General features: G+C 47.9%; 1 protein-coding gene across 2 annotated transcripts in view; it reads left to right on the top strand.

Moving 5' to 3' along the window:
- Itpr2 (inositol 1,4,5-trisphosphate receptor type 2) overlaps window positions 1–15,136 on the top strand; it is a 394,738-nt gene that overhangs the window by 61,286 nt on the left and 318,316 nt on the right. For both annotated transcript variants that reach the window (XM_040743610.1, XM_040743611.1), the window contains exons 3-9: window positions 2,257–2,372; window positions 3,273–3,359; window positions 6,204–6,362; window positions 10,938–11,036; window positions 11,563–11,646; window positions 11,834–11,980; window positions 12,866–12,961. In XM_040743610.1, coding sequence (XP_040599544.1) covers window positions 2,257–2,372; window positions 3,273–3,359; window positions 6,204–6,362; window positions 10,938–11,036; window positions 11,563–11,646; window positions 11,834–11,980; window positions 12,866–12,961 — 788 coding nt within the window. The remainder of the gene's footprint in view (window positions 1–2,256; window positions 2,373–3,272; window positions 3,360–6,203; window positions 6,363–10,937; window positions 11,037–11,562; window positions 11,647–11,833; window positions 11,981–12,865; window positions 12,962–15,136) is intronic.

The raw sequence follows: 15,136 nt of genomic DNA, 5'->3' as shown, positions 1-15,136 counted from the left end.
AGAGAGAGAATGTGGCTGCAGGGATATTTGATTGTATTGAATTTTATTTTTTTGATATATACTTAAAAAGTGAGACTGTCTCTAAATAGTAACACATTTTTTTAAAAAAACAAAGTAAGTTTTTTTAAGGATTTTTTTCTTGTTTTTAGTTTATTTATTTATTTATTTGAGACAGAGGCTTACTACATAGCCCAGGCTGCCCTGGAACTCACTATGTAGACCAGGCTGACCTTGAACTCGCAGAGATCTGCCTGCCTGTGCCTCCCAAGTGCTGGGCTTAAGGAAGGCGTGTGCCACCATGACCGCCAGAATTTTTTATCGTATATGAGCCCTTGGCCTTTATGTATGTGTGTGCATGCCTGTTGCCCAAGAAGGTCAGAAGAGGGTGTTGGGTCCCCAGAATTTGAGCCGCCCCTGGCTGGGCTACTCTGCCACTGAGCCATCTCTCCGGCCCCTCAATGATTGTTTTGTCATATGTGGGTGGTATCAGTGACAGATTCTAGAGGGAGTTGGACCGCTGGACATGTCTGTGGGGATTCCTATGACTGCGTTGGGGTGGGCAGCAGAGTCCCTGGCTGGGATCCGGGACCGTGTAAGTGGAGGCAGAGGGCTGGGCAGCAGACGGTCATCCTCCCTCCCCCCTGACTGTGGCCAATGTGACAGCTGCTAGTAAGTATTTTATCACCCAAACAGGAGGAGCATCCGGGACCCTCAGACCTTGGGAGTTGACCTGTGTGTTATGTTGAGGTCACCTCATGTGAAATCCCAGCACATGGACCCCTGCTGAGCCCGCTCTTCCCATTGGGAAGGAATCACTGCTTAACTCTTCCGTTTTTGAGCCATCACTGCTATGGTCACCTATGATTATGGTCTCCAGCCTACAGATTTAGGTATCTGGAAATCAGGACCACAGTTTCGGCTTTTGTTTTGTCTGATTTTTCCTCCCTATGACACTGTCTCTCAGATGTCCACCATGTTCACCCCAGGTATTTGGAGCCTAGGGGGCTGGATGGCTGTAATGGCCATGTGGTTACTTCTTGCATCAAATATACTGAACATGGACAAGTAGTATGAGGGCAGATCCAGCATCTTTTCTTAGTTTTGTTTTGAGGCGGAGTAGTCCAGCCTGGCCTTGAACTCACTATCTAACCATGTCAGCCTCCTGTACCGGACTTTCTTTTGGGCCATCAATCAGTTCTGAAGTCATGACATGGGGACTTATCCATAGTTACGAGCACTTGGCCTTATCTCAGATCTTACTTTAATCTGTGTATCTATGTTTTGCCCAGGGGCTTTTTACCTTTCTTTCCTTCTGTATTTCCTTCTTTCACTGCTTCTTGTGGCCAGCTGGTAGTTGCCTGGCATCTGGCCCTGGGAGTGTCCCTCTCTTTTTCCCTCATTCTCTCATCCTTTTTCCCTTCTCTTTCGGTCTTCCCAAGCCTAGATTTATCCTCCTCTTTATTCTCTCTGCCTGCTATCCCTGGCTATCCTTTCTCTGCCTACCTATTGGCTGTTTATCTCTTTATTAGACCAGTCAGGTGCCTTAGGCAGGCAGGGTGAAACAACTACACATACTTTCATAATTAAACAAATGCGACATAAATAAAAGTAACAAATCTTTACATTGTTAAGCAAACACAGCATAAACAAATGTAACACACCTTCACATAGTTACAGTAGTATTCTACAGCATAAACAAACATTTCACATCTTTACATTGTTAAGCAAACGCAGCATAAACAAAGGTAACACACCTTCACATAGTTACAGTGGTATTCTACAGCATAAACAAATGTAACACATCTTTAAATGGTTAACTATTCCACAACATGTGGTGGCTTGTGCCTGCTGCACTAGGACTGTCAAGGGAAAGGCAGGAAGGCCAGGAAATCAAGGCCATCTTGTCTACCTAGTAAGACAGAGGTTAGCCTGGGCTACATGAAACCCTGTCTCAAAACATCCGAAGTCAACTAAAATAAGAATTGCCTTATACAACCACGCCATTGACTTCCTCATGAATTACACTAGCTAGAATGTTTCGTAAAACCCTAATGAAGAAGCATCTACTTTAATGAAACCTAAGTAGGTATTTGAAAAGGATGCTGTAGAGTGCATTAAGACTTGTTCAGGGAATGACTGTGGCATGACCTTTGAATGTCCTAAACACTAAAAGATATTAATGTCCCCAGCTAGGCTTACAAAGTGTGTCTAGAAAGTGCCTGGAGCCTTAGTTACATTGGTCTGTTTGTTTCTCAGACTGCCTTTTCAAGGTGTGCCCCATGAATCGATACTCTGCCCAGAAGCAATACTGGAAAGCCAAACAGGCAAAACAAGGGAACCACACGGAGGCTGCCCTGCTGAAGAAACTCCAGGTGAGCCGTTGCCCTCTTCCTCTGAGGCTGGCCCCGAGGCTGGCCCGAGAGCAACAATAACAAGCAGGCAACCGGCCGCTTGGCTTGCTGATTTCACCATTGTGTAAGAGATTTCAGTTAGAGCCCAGGCACAGTGCAGAGGTAAGTAGTTTTCCATTGTAGGGCGTACCTACTTATTTCCTGGCATATGGGCAACACATCCCCACTGTTATTTTTTAAGGTGTGCCGGGCTAATTCTAAACTTCTCACCAAACCGAAAAGGAATTAAAACCCCCTGACTACTAAATCTAATTATATTTTACCCTTTATAGTACTTTTTTTCCCCCTTAACAGTCTATGGAGGATATATATATATAGTTTGATTGAGTCTGAATTTGATAGTACTAAGTTTTGTATCATTTAAATCCTAGGTACTCTCAGAATTGAAAGCCATGCTGTGAGATATTAATTTACCTGTTTTTCTAACAGTTTCACGCCATACCGTAGAACAGTTTCTAGTTCCACAGAGCCTTCCACTTAACTGAAGTTTGCAGTATAGAAACAAGACAGGTTCGTCTGTATTCAGCACAGATGGTATAGTTGCCATACTTGGGGTGGGGTTGGGTAGAGTGGGGAGATCCACGAGAGCCGAGTGTAAATATACTCCCAGTAACAGAAAACTTCCTTGCTGGGCATGGTGGTGTGTGCACTTAACCCCAGCACTATGCAGGCAGATCTCTGAGCTTGAGTCTCGATGAGCCTACAGAGTGAGTTCCAGGACAGGCAGGGCTACTCAGAGAAGCCCTGTCTCAAATCCAGCTCCCCGATCACACAGCCAGCCTGACTTCTTCTTGCTGCTAAGAATTCTTTGTAAGTCATCATCTCTGCTCCCGCACTGACGACTTGGCCGCCCTCTCGCAGCACGCCGCTGAGCTGGAGCAGAAGCAGAATGAATCAGAGAACAGGAAGCTTTTGGGAGAAATCGTGAAATACAGCAACGTTATACAAGTAAGTCTTCGTTTTGTCATCAGAGAGGGAAGTGTTTTATGGGTGACCTGTCAAACTACCCATGTGTCAAGCGGTCTGAAGCATTTGTGGTACCGCGTTCCTTCTATGGAGTGGGTGGTGATTAGTATGAGGCTTTCAGTGAACACACATCATATTATGTGTGTATTGAACACTCTTTGTGCCAGGCCGATGGCGCGGGCCTGCAAACCCCGGGCATAGGCGATCCATGCAGGCACGCGGAAAACCGATCTCTAGGCGCGAGCTTAAGTGACCGGAGGCAAGCCTGTGCAAGAGGGTTTGTAAGGCCCAGAAGACACAGCCCTTTCGGTGGGTGGGCTGATGCTCGCCGTTCTCCTGGGGTGGAAGGGGAAAGTTTTCAGATGGTACATTTGTTTAACAGGCAATATTCCTGTGGCTTTCAGTCTTCATTGTCAGGATACACACTGCTTGGTCTCAGCTCATTTCTTTCCCATGCTTCACTTGGATCCTTGAGGCTTTCTTTTTTGTGTGTTTGTTTGCTAACGAGTGCCTCGCCTTTCAGTGAGACCTTCTCCAAGAAACATGGCGCATTGGTAGATAAAGCCCCAGTCGCCAAGGGAGGCAGCTGGGTCGAAGGGAAAATAATGGGTGGCTGGATGAGGCGGGGTCAAAAGTGAGGGTTGCTTAAAATGTTTCGTAAGGCCCAGTGCAACGCATTGCTGTCCCTGTGAGCCCAGTGCAACGCATTGCTGTCCCTGTGAGCCCAGGCCAAGGCATTGCTGTCCCTGTGACCCCAGGCCAAGGCATTGCTGTCCCTGTGACCCCAGGCCAAGACATTGCTGTCCCTGTGACCCCAGGCCAAGACATTGCTGTCCCTGTGACCCCAACCCAAGGCATTTCTGTCCCTGTGACCCCAGGCCAAGGCATTGCTGTCCCTGTGACCCCAGCCCAAGGCATTGCTGTCCCTGTGACCCCAGGCCAAGACATTTCTGTCCCTGTGACCCCAGGCCAAGGCATTTCTGTCCCTGTGACCCCAGGCCAAGGCATTGCTGTCCCTGTGACCCCAGGCCAAGACATTGCTGTCCCTGTGACCCCAGCCCAAGGCATTGCTGTCCCTGTGACCCCAGCCCAAGGCATTGCTGTCCCTGTGACCCCAGGCCAAGGCATTGCTGTCCCTGTGACCCCAGGCCAAGGCATTGCTGTCCCTGTGACCCTGCTACAGCCCTGGTAGTGGAGGTCTACAGCGTAGTGCTCATCGTGAGACTAGAAACACAGTCGTTCCCAGAAGCGAGACCAGGAAAGTGTTTCCCTTGAGTGCTCATAAAGAGGACACTGTTAAAACGGCAAACAACAGCCGGCACAGGTTCCTTACAGCAATCGCCACAACGAGGAGCTTTATACGGCTGCATTAAAGAATAATGTCTTCTGGTGTTCTGTCATGGGCCAATGGCAGTGTGCCAGAGGGCAGGGCAAAGCTGTCCCCACAGGACAGGGTGGAGGGAGTGACTTTTGACTTGCTGGGACTGCACATCCCCTAAGTAGACTTCCAGAGACGTCTCTTCACTGAGTTTTGGTGACTCATTCAAGCTCCTTGTCAAGTACCTTCAAGTACAAATGCTTGTCTTAGGGGCTGTGCTTTGTGCTTCAACGTGGACCCTGGAGGTACATACTCAGTCTTGAGGGTGTGTATGCACATGAGTGTGTGTGTGCATGTATGCATGTGTGTGTATGTATGCATGTGTGTGTATGTGCGTGTGTGTGCATGTGTGTGCGTGTGCATGTGTGTGCGTGTGCAGGTGCATGGGTGTCTGTGTGTGGAAGCCTGAAGTGAGCTTCATCTCAGGTGTTGCTATTAGGAGCTGTCCCACGCTGTTTTTGGAGTATAGGTCTCTCACAGCCTGGACTCACAGCTAGGCTGGCTGCCTGGAAGCCCAGGGATACACCTTCCCAGTGCTGGGATTATGAGTTCCGTTTTGAGTTTTTAGCTTGGGGGATTGAACTTGGGCCCTCGGGCTTGTCAGGTAGCACCTGACCAGTTGAGGTAGCTCCTAGACCCATGGGTTTCCACATCTTCATTAGTGCGATAAGAACCGAGGGTAGGTAGAACCTGGAGCTTTGCAAAAAGATGATCCTCTCTTCTCAATTAAAAATGTTCCATTTTACTTTGAAATAACTTCTGCCTCATCTTATGGGCACTAAAATGCCCCTTCTCTTTTGACTGGTTTTGAAACTAGATGGGAAGTTTGTCTGTAGTTACCCAGTAAGGGTATATTTTGGGAAGACTGTGGTGTCCATGGAGAAGGGCGACACGAAGGCTGGTCCTCCTGAATTCATCTCAGAAGTCGGTGTGTGGGGGGTGGGAGGTTGGCGCTTGTCAGAGTCTCCTTTCTTTCTGACTCTCTTGAAGTTACAGAGTGAGAGTTAGCACTGTTGATGGACAGAGTGCTTAGGGCATGGAGTAGGTGTGTGCCTCCTCTCAGGCTTTGATTTTCTTTAGCAGATTCTGCTTGTGTGGCATGAGTATTGGGAATGGGTGAGATTTCAGGGACCCTCCAGGGCTTTTTTATTGGTTTGTTTTTTTGGAAAGCCTGGTTTCACTTTGCAATTTCTCAGTGGATGAAGGTGTCTCCAGTGTCCCCTGGTGTATCATTTCAGTGTCCCCTGGGGTATCTTCCCCACACAGTCTCCATCACCCTAGAAGCAGAACTTGGGGTGGAGACGAGGAGGAGACAGGTGGGCAGCTCGGCAAGCTGGTGGTGGCTCCTGTGTTTGGTTTCCGGCACGGGTTGTGCCGTATGGATTTGTGAGTACATCTACCCGAGGAGGCCACGGGTACAGGCTCTAACATCCATCTTTCCTCTGCAGCTGCTGCATATAAAAAGCAACAAGTACCTGACTGTCAACAAGAGGCTACCCGCTTTACTGGAGAAGAACGCCATGCGTGTATCGTTGGACGCTGCCGGGAACGAAGGGTCCTGGTTCTACATCCATCCCTTCTGGAAGCTGAGAAGCGAGGGGGATAATGTACGTGCACGCAAAACCAAGGGGGGGGGCAAACAACACGCAGTGTTCTAGAGAACTCAGGGAGTGCAGTCTTCAGCCAGCTAACTCGAAGCTACCTGAGTTAGCGCAGGGAATGGTGGGTTGCGTCACGGCGATTTTGTGCCTGTGTTTCGTTGTACTTTCCAACACAACTGGTGTTGGCGTTGTTTTACTAGGTTAAATGCATTTGTTCACGATGTAGGGCCACGCTCAGAAATCACAGGACAGAGTTCAGCTCAAGTTAGAGTCATCCCCAGCCAGACTGTGCGAAGCGTTTTCAAAGAGGCCGGTCCCTTTCCTGCTTAGTCAGGGTTGAGCCTGCTTGCAAGAAAGGGCCACCACGGCACCTGGCCTTTTGAATGATCAGGGGAACGGAGAGCCATGGCAGTGTTCCGTTCGGTATCTTCACAGCCCAGCCTCTTACGGTGTTGTCACGGTGTGCAGGATTTGAGGGACTGTGACATCTGCTCATTGTTGATGGCTATAAAGGGGGGTGTGGTGCTTGGAGCAGGGTTCTCAACCTTCCCAACGCTGTGACCCTTTAATGCAGTTCCTCATGTGGTGGTGACCCCAACCGTAAAATCACTTTTGTTGCTGCTTCGTAAACTGCAATTTTGCTACTGTTATGAATTGTAATGTAAACATCTGTGTTTTCCGATGGGATGGCCTTAGGTGACCCCTGTGAAAAGGTCATTCAAGCCCCAAAGGGGGTTGTGACCCACAGGTTGAGGAACACCGACTTAGATCTTTTCTGTTATTTTGTGGAAGAGAAAAAAAAAACAGTGAGATGATTCCATAGGGACCATGGCTTCATCCTTTTATTTATCGAGACGGCATCTCACTCTCTTCTGGCCTGACTTGCCACTTGTTGTATAGCATAGGCTGACCTCAGACTTGCATTGGTTCTCCTGCCTCAGCTTCAGCCCACTGACTACTGGGATTATAGCTGTGCATTACCACACCTGGCTAAAAATTTGATATTTTCGTGGTAGTCCTTAGCTCCTGGAAGGTGCTCAGTAAAGACGAGTTTGTAAGTAGAACTCCACACAAATGCCAGGTGGTCAATGCTTCTGACTCAAGTGGAGATGTCATTCCCCTGTCAGTTTTCACAGTCAATACTTGGGTTGCATCTTTAGTTGCTTGGAGGTATTTCTTATGTTAGAAATGTCTTCTTCTTCTCCTTTTTTTTTTATAGACAACCTCTTTTTCCAGTGAATTTTAAAGTACAAATTCAATTCCACAGGACATAAGCGCCATGGTTTAATTGGGTTAATAATTTTTCTGGTGATGTCTTCCTTAGGTAAGGTTTGAGGTGCATGGCATGCAGGGGGCGGATTGGAGTCCTTGGGAAACCAGTTCTCCCCTCCCCTGTTTCCTTTTGAAGTTAAGTGACGTGTTCTGCGAGCATGGCGCATCCTTGTTCTGAATGTGTAGTTAGTTACAATCAACTCTCAGTCATTCAAGGGCTAAGACACAGTCTGCAAACTATCCACTTCCCTCACAATGGTGTCCCCAACCCCCACAATTCCTGTGTTTCCCTCTGTAGGTGGTTCATGAACACTAAATGTCAAATCAAACAAATCCTAGCTGCGCTCAAACTAAAGAGAATATGATGACATGGTGAAATGAGCCTCTGCCTTCCGGGTTGCTGTGAATTTCACGGTTCCCTCTGTTTAGTCCTCCTTTGTCTTCCTCTCACTGCTTGCAAGCCCCTTGATAGTATCAGGAGAGAGTTGAATGTAACAACTACTTTAGACAGTTAGTTTCAACAGAAACAAACCTTGTCTTTGTAGCCGTTAAGTTGTTCTTCTCTGGATGCACTCCACTAAGTCCTGCTGCGATAGTCTTCCTCCACCTTGCCGAAACCATCACCATGTTTGTTCACCTCTGTGTAGCTTTGCACGTGATGAAGGCTGGCATGCCCACAGCCTTGTATTAGCTGCACACACGGACTTGTATGCAACTCCTGTTTTCTTGGCTAGGAACAGGCAGTGTTTTGAAACGTCAACCTACTGTAGTTCATTGAAGGCAGTTGCCAATACTGTCTCTTCGAGTGGTTTAATTATGACGGAGTGTCTGCGTAAGTATCTAAAATGGAGAGGAGATTGCAATGCTCAGGGGAGTTTTAAAGTTATAGTTTGCTATTTAGCAATGAGTGAAGGAGAGACTTAGGTTGTGTGTATCCAACAAGAAGTCCTTTGGGCTCTAGTGGAGAAGGATGCAGATGGCAGCCTGGAGTGCACTAAGGTGCGTTAGGTAGGAATGCATGGTTTGGAGGAAACGGGTTCACAGGTCCCTTCACCCTGAGTTGTGTAGAAAACCCTTGGCTGCTGCTAAGTTACTAGAAAAACCACCGAGGACACCGTGAGCAGAAAACATCGGTGTTTCATTTCCACGTGTCTTCCTCACGTTTGAGGTGTTACTCTGACCTTTTCAGTCTTGACCTGAGAAGACAAGGGTCCTCTGCCCTGATAGTGGATTTAGAAGCACGAAGAGGTAGAATTCTTTAAGTCACTAGGAAAGTCTAATGCTTGGCGAGGGACTCTATCTAGCAGGCAGATTTTTTTTTTTTTTTTTGGTTTTTCGAGACAGGGTTTCTCTGTGGCTTTGGAGGCTGTCCTGGAACTCACTTTGTAGACCAGGCTGGCCTCGAACTCACAGAGATCTGCTTGCCTCTGCCTCCCGAGTGCTGGGATTAAAGGCGTGCGCCACCAACACCCGGCAAGGGGACAACTTTTGCGAGTTTACGAAACGACAAGCCTGGCATTTGTAGCAGAGGTGGAACCAGAGCATTGGTGTTTTCTAATCCCCACTGTGAGATTCGTCTTACTGTCCCAAAGTGACACTCAAAGCAGGGACATCCAGCTGCAGGTGGCATTATTATCAGTGAAATCCCAGCTTGAGTGTGACATGCGCACAGCATAGACCCAACAGAAGTCTTTGGGATTGTAAGATGTAAAATCAAAGGGCCTCACCCTCTGGTTATGCATCAAATAGAGCTTCCTAGTGTCTAGCTGCATCGACAGATAGTTCAGGCCTGAAGCCTCACTCTTCTGAGAATAATTCCAACATATCTAGCAATGTGAATTCTCCGAGATTATGGACTATTTCTTATACACATGTTTTCCCTAGCCCCTCTTAAATGTTATCTAAAAAAAAAAAGATTTACTTATTTTTATTTTCTGTAAATGAGTATTTGCCGGCATCTGTGTTTGGAAGGTCTGATGGGGTCTAGAGGCTTGTCCTGCAAGCAGCAGGTACTCATCACGCAGTCCCATCCTGAAAACAGCAGGTACTCATACCACAAAGCCAAGGGCACCTTGCTGTGCTTGGTTACTGAACTTGAGGCTTCTTGGACACAGGTAGATCTCTAGATACAGTGTGCAGTAACACAACTCCTCCACATTGTACACTTAGGGTCACATGACACTGAAAATGCGAACGTGTGTTTTGGTTAAGGCACATGGAGATGTTCCAAGTCCCAACGGTTTTCTCATTTACATACCAAAGTCATCCTTAATTGTTCTAACATATAATTGGTATGAAACCTGCGAAGGGAAAGTTTTTGATTTTGATTCAGAGTGGGAAAGCCCCATAGCTGTGAAAGTAGATACCACAAAACTATCTTCTAAAGACATTAGAGATGGCTCAATGGTTACGAGCACTGGCTGCTCTTCCAGAGATCCTGAGTTCAACAGGGTGGCTCACAACCATCTATAGTGGGATCTGATGCCCTTTTCTGGCATAAAGGTGAATATACAGACAGAAACACACACACATACACACACACATAAACTAAATAAATTTTAAGTAAGAAAAAAAAACAAAAAAGAACTAACACAAGTCTCTCCAGTTACTAAAATCACACTGTTATTGCCATTTAAGAAAAGGTAAATTCAGTTCTTACATGTTGAATTAGCTATAAAGATATGTGCTAGTAAAATAGACATTGCCATTATCACACTCTATAAACACAGACTTAGATGTTTTAGTACTTTCCCCTGGAACCCTGATAATTCTTATTATAAAAGAAACACGGGTGCCTACCCTTCTGGTTTTGGACGTTTCAATTAAAAGGAACCGAAAGTCCCAGACCTGACGAAGCATAGATTTTTACAAGGTCGTGCCCTGCCTCGTGTTTCCTGAACCCAGAGGTCAGATGCTTCATCATTCTGAGATTCACTGCCTTCCAGTGGAGGGGGAGCACCGCCTGGCGGTGGGGAGGGAGCACGGAGGGATGTGTTCTCTGCTACCCTGAAGCTTGGGTACAGGAACATCCTGGTAGCTGACTTCATTGTGTCTGCTGCAAGGACTTTTGGGGAGAAAATCGCCTGATTCTGACCTCTGGGGAGCCCCAGCTGATGTGGAGACGAATGGAGAATTGGGCTTGGCAGGCATGGAGGATGAGTGCTCGGCCGTGTATTTGAACACGCTGCTCAGGGAGAAGAGTCAAGTCACAGTCTGTAGACTGAGGGGACGGGGAGGCAGGCTGCTGGAGAGGACTGCTGGGGGCGTTTCCAGCCTCTCAGAGCATCAGGGTGTGTTTCTGACCCCCAGATCGTCGTAGGCGACAAAGTTGTTCTGATGCCGGTGAACGCTGGGCAGCCCCTGCATGCCAGCAACGTGGAACTCCTGGACAACCCAGGCTGCAAAGAGGTGAGAGTCCAGGCGGGAAGGAAGGGCTGTGTTCTCCAGGGGGAGGGAGGAAGAGAGTGGGAAAGAGGAGTGAAGGTAGAACAGAGAAGAGGGGGAACAGAGAGGAGGAGAGAGAGAGGTTGGGAGGGAGGAAGAGAGTGGGAAAGAGGAGTGAAGGTAGAACGGAGAAGAGGGGGAACAGAGAGGGGGAGAGAGAGAGGTTGGGAGGGAGGAAGAGAAAAGAGAGAGGGAGTGGGGAGAAAGGGAGCAAGAGAAGAGGAGAAAAGGGGAGAGGGGTAAGAGGAGGGAGGGAGGGAGAGCGTGTTGTTTTTTGTTTCTCTCAAGTAGCATCCTGCTAGTGTTAGCATCCTTGGGCATCTGTGGGTACTAGTTGTCTTGAATGGCTCTTTAAAGATGTTGTTTTGTTTTTAATTGAGGCTCACACTCCCTTGTCCTTTTTCTTCTTCTCCTGTCTGAAATGGTGATTTTTGGTACAGGGTATAGAGTCCACAGTCTCAAGTCTTTTAACATTTGTCTCCGTCAACAGGTGAACGCTGTCAATTGTAACACTAGCTGGAAAATCACCTTATTCATGAAATTCAGTTCCTATCGAGAGGACGTATTGAAAGGGGTGAGTAACCCCTCCATGCAAACCTTCATCCTCATGTGCCAGGAATCTGAAATGTCCTCACAGCCTTCAAGGACAGGCGCCGGCCCTGCAGCCCAGAGTGCCCAGGCCAGAAAGGAACTGCCAGACCCCCAGCTTGCTGGTCCTGGCGGCTGCTGGAAGGTTATCATTTCTTCACCTGTCTCTCCAGGGTGATGTCGTGAGACTGTTTCATGCCGAACAGGAGAAGTTTCTGACCTGCGATGACTATGAGAAAAAGCAACACATTTTCCTTCGGACGACCTTGCGTCAGTCAGCAACTTCAGCCACTAGTTCTAAAGCACTCTGGGAAATAGAGGTACGTACTCTCTTGGGGGGGAGTTGCTAAATATTTATGTAAAAAGATAAAGATCATTAGCCTGTTGGCTTTGCCGTTATGGGCAACACCGGTGGCATATCCATGACGTGGAATTAGCACATATCTCTTTGTGGCTGTGTCCATAAAGTTAATCGAGGGGGTGAAAGGAGAAAAAAATTCCGTTGTGAATTCATCAGTGCTGACCAGACTGGAAGCCATGTCCCTCTGAGGCACTGTCTGAGCCGTGGCTGGGGGCGGCAGAGGCAGAACCTATAGCCACTGAGAGTACCGGGTATCTTTTCTTTGAATGCATTGAAATCGAGATACTCATAGCTAAGGGTGCTACTCACCAGGCTGGGGCAGGAGGACAGTGACAAGTCTGAAATCAGCCAGGCCTCCTAAAACAAGCTGGAAGAATGGTGGCAACGTAGCTCCTGGCAAGGGCTTTGTGCGGCCTGGGTGCCTGGTGTGGTGCTGGTGTTTTGCCCAGGCCTTCCCAGACCCTGCCTAATAATGATTATATAGGCAGGGTCTCACTTTCTCGTCCAGGCTGGCCTGGAACTCACTGTGCAGCACCAAGTGGCCCTCAACACTTTGCAATCCTTGTGCCTCATCATCCCAAGTCCTGGGATTTTATTTGTGAGAAACTGTCCCCTGACAGGAAGCAGGCCTCCTGCAGTAAGACAGTGTCTACAGGCATGAGGCTTGGGCGCCCTCGAGTGAGGTGTGACGTGTGTCTCTTGCTCACTGATGGGAAGTTCCCACTTCGTGCTCTCGGGATACATGTTAGATGGATTGGCGCGCACAGCGGGGTGCCTTGGCTGCTGGCACTTGCTGGCTGGCATGCGGATACCATTTTGTCACTGGAACTCCCCCTCTCTGTAGGTGGTTCACCATGACCCATGCCGGGGCGGTGCAGGGCAGTGGAACAGCCTGTTCAGATTCAAACATCTTGCAACTGGGAACTACTTAGCTGCCGAGGTAAGACTGTTGGGTACGGTGCTATTCGGTCTCTGTCTGAAATAACGAACCAGGAAACCCCTTTCTGTGAAAGTCACTGCATTGTCAGGGACGATTCCTGTGATCTGATTATGGCCTGTCACATCTGGGCTGGTGTTTTGTTGTTGTTTTTTACCCCCGTTGTTATGATAAAATATCCTGACAAAACCTCAGGTGAGAAAGGAGCTATGTTGGCTCATGGCTAAAAGATACAGCCCACCATGATGAAGTTGGGGCGGCGGAAGCTGAACCAGACAGTCGGAGCTGATGGGGGCTTCCGCTCAGCTCTCTTTTGCCTTTTCGCGCAGCTCAGGGAATGGTGCCGCCTACAGCGGTCAAGTCATCCTACCTCAGCCCTCTCAGGATAATCCCCCATTCGGTCTACCCACAGACCCCTCTCAGTTGATTATAGATCTCATTAAGTTGGCCACTAGATTAACCCTCACCGCTAGACTGCGAATCACTGTTTTGTGTTTATATATGTAATGCGTGTGTGTTTGTATGTGTTCGTGTGTGTGTGTGTGTGTGCGTGTATAGGACGAATGTGCATGTGAGGGCTTGTGTATGGAGACCCTTGGTCAGCCTCGTGTTTTTTTGCTCAAGATTCCATCCACCGTGGGTTTTAAGGATCTTGGGGTTGAAGACTGGACAGTTGCAGTTATCCTGCCGTGTCTTAGCTAAGACATTTTAGCCCAAGGCTTGGGTCCCTTGAGATGGGGCAGCCTGGAGTAATCTCTGTTATTCGCCAATTGCCTGTAGCCTGGATGTTCAGTATGTGTTTGTGTTTCTTGGTTGACATTGTTCTTGCTGGTTGTAGTTCTAGTTTTGGGTATGTTCAAGCCTGAATGCTACGTTGTTGGGCACCGTGGCCTGAATGAGAGACAGAACCGGGAAGCTGTCCTCAGCTTCATATATGCATCGTGGAACCCACTTTTTGTTTTAAGATGTCTTAGGTCTTATGTGGAAACTTGAGAGCCCCATGTTGGGTGTCAGATATAGATGGAGACTTGGCTCTGTCTCGCCTGGACCCATTTGACTAGTTTCTCTCCACCTACCGTGTCCTCATAGCTGCTTATAAGATAAACACTCAGAGAATTTATCGCTTGGCCAGTGGCTTAGGTTTATTACTGGCTATTTCTCTCTCTCTCTTATAAAATTAACCCATATCTACTAATCTGTGTGTGGCTGTGGCTTACCTGTGACCTGGCACCTTACCTCCTGGTGACTACATGGCATCTCCTTGACCCTGCCTTCTTTCTCTGTCTCTGTTTGGATTTTCTACCTGGCTATATTCTGCCTGTCCATTGGCCCAAACAGCTTTATTAACCAACCAATAGAAGCAACACATATTCATAGCATACAGAAGGACTTCCCATGTCATCAGGGTCTCTCACTTGTACTGGAGCTAGCTGATTAGGCCAGGCTGGTTGGCCAGGGTATAGCACCAATAAATAAAAGACCCAGAGACAGATATTCGGGTTCAATCTTCAAGCTGAAGATCAGAAAAGCAAAGCAGCCAAGCCACTAGCTCTTACCTCTACTTTAGACTCAAAGGTGATCCTGGTTCCACCAAACCTCAGACTGCAATCCTAGACTGTTATGCTCTCCTCAATGTGTTTGGAGATCCTGAGGCTGACCACCAAAGACCCTGATCCTATCTTTTATATCTGTCTAGTGCTGGGATTAAAGGCATGAGCTCTGTGTTAATCTTTTAGACAGATTCAATCTCCTGTAGCCCTGGGTGGCCTTGAACTCAGAGAGATCCATCTGCCTCTGTCTCCTGAGTCCTGAGATTAAAGGTGTGTACCACCACCGCCTCACCTCTACAGCCTGAGGCTGATTTTGCTTTCTGCATCCTCAGGTGAGCTTTAATGAATCATAAATAATGTATCACCACCCAGAGAAACCAACAGAGCTGCCACACTGATGAAGAAAGTCATTCAGCTCACTAATTAACTACCCTAGGTGCTCTGCAAAAACAGTGCATGGTCTCAGTGCTGAGCCGTCTCTGCAGCCTGCCCCCCCTTAATTTACCATGGTTCATGCGAGGTGTTGCCTTTAGAGAGTGGTTCACCCGGGGCTGCTGGTGGTGGTGGTGGTGCTCCTGGGTAAGTTGCTAGCCAGGAAAGCATGAGGCCCTGAGCTTGACCTCTGGAA

This window comes from Mesocricetus auratus, unplaced genomic scaffold, assembly GCF_017639785.1.
Source record: "Mesocricetus auratus isolate SY011 unplaced genomic scaffold, BCM_Maur_2.0 Super-Scaffold_100001, whole genome shotgun sequence".
NCBI classification, from domain to species: domain Eukaryota; kingdom Metazoa; phylum Chordata; class Mammalia; order Rodentia; family Cricetidae; genus Mesocricetus; species Mesocricetus auratus.
Note: the sequence above shows the minus strand (reverse complement) of the source record. Positions and strands in the feature narration are given on the sequence as shown.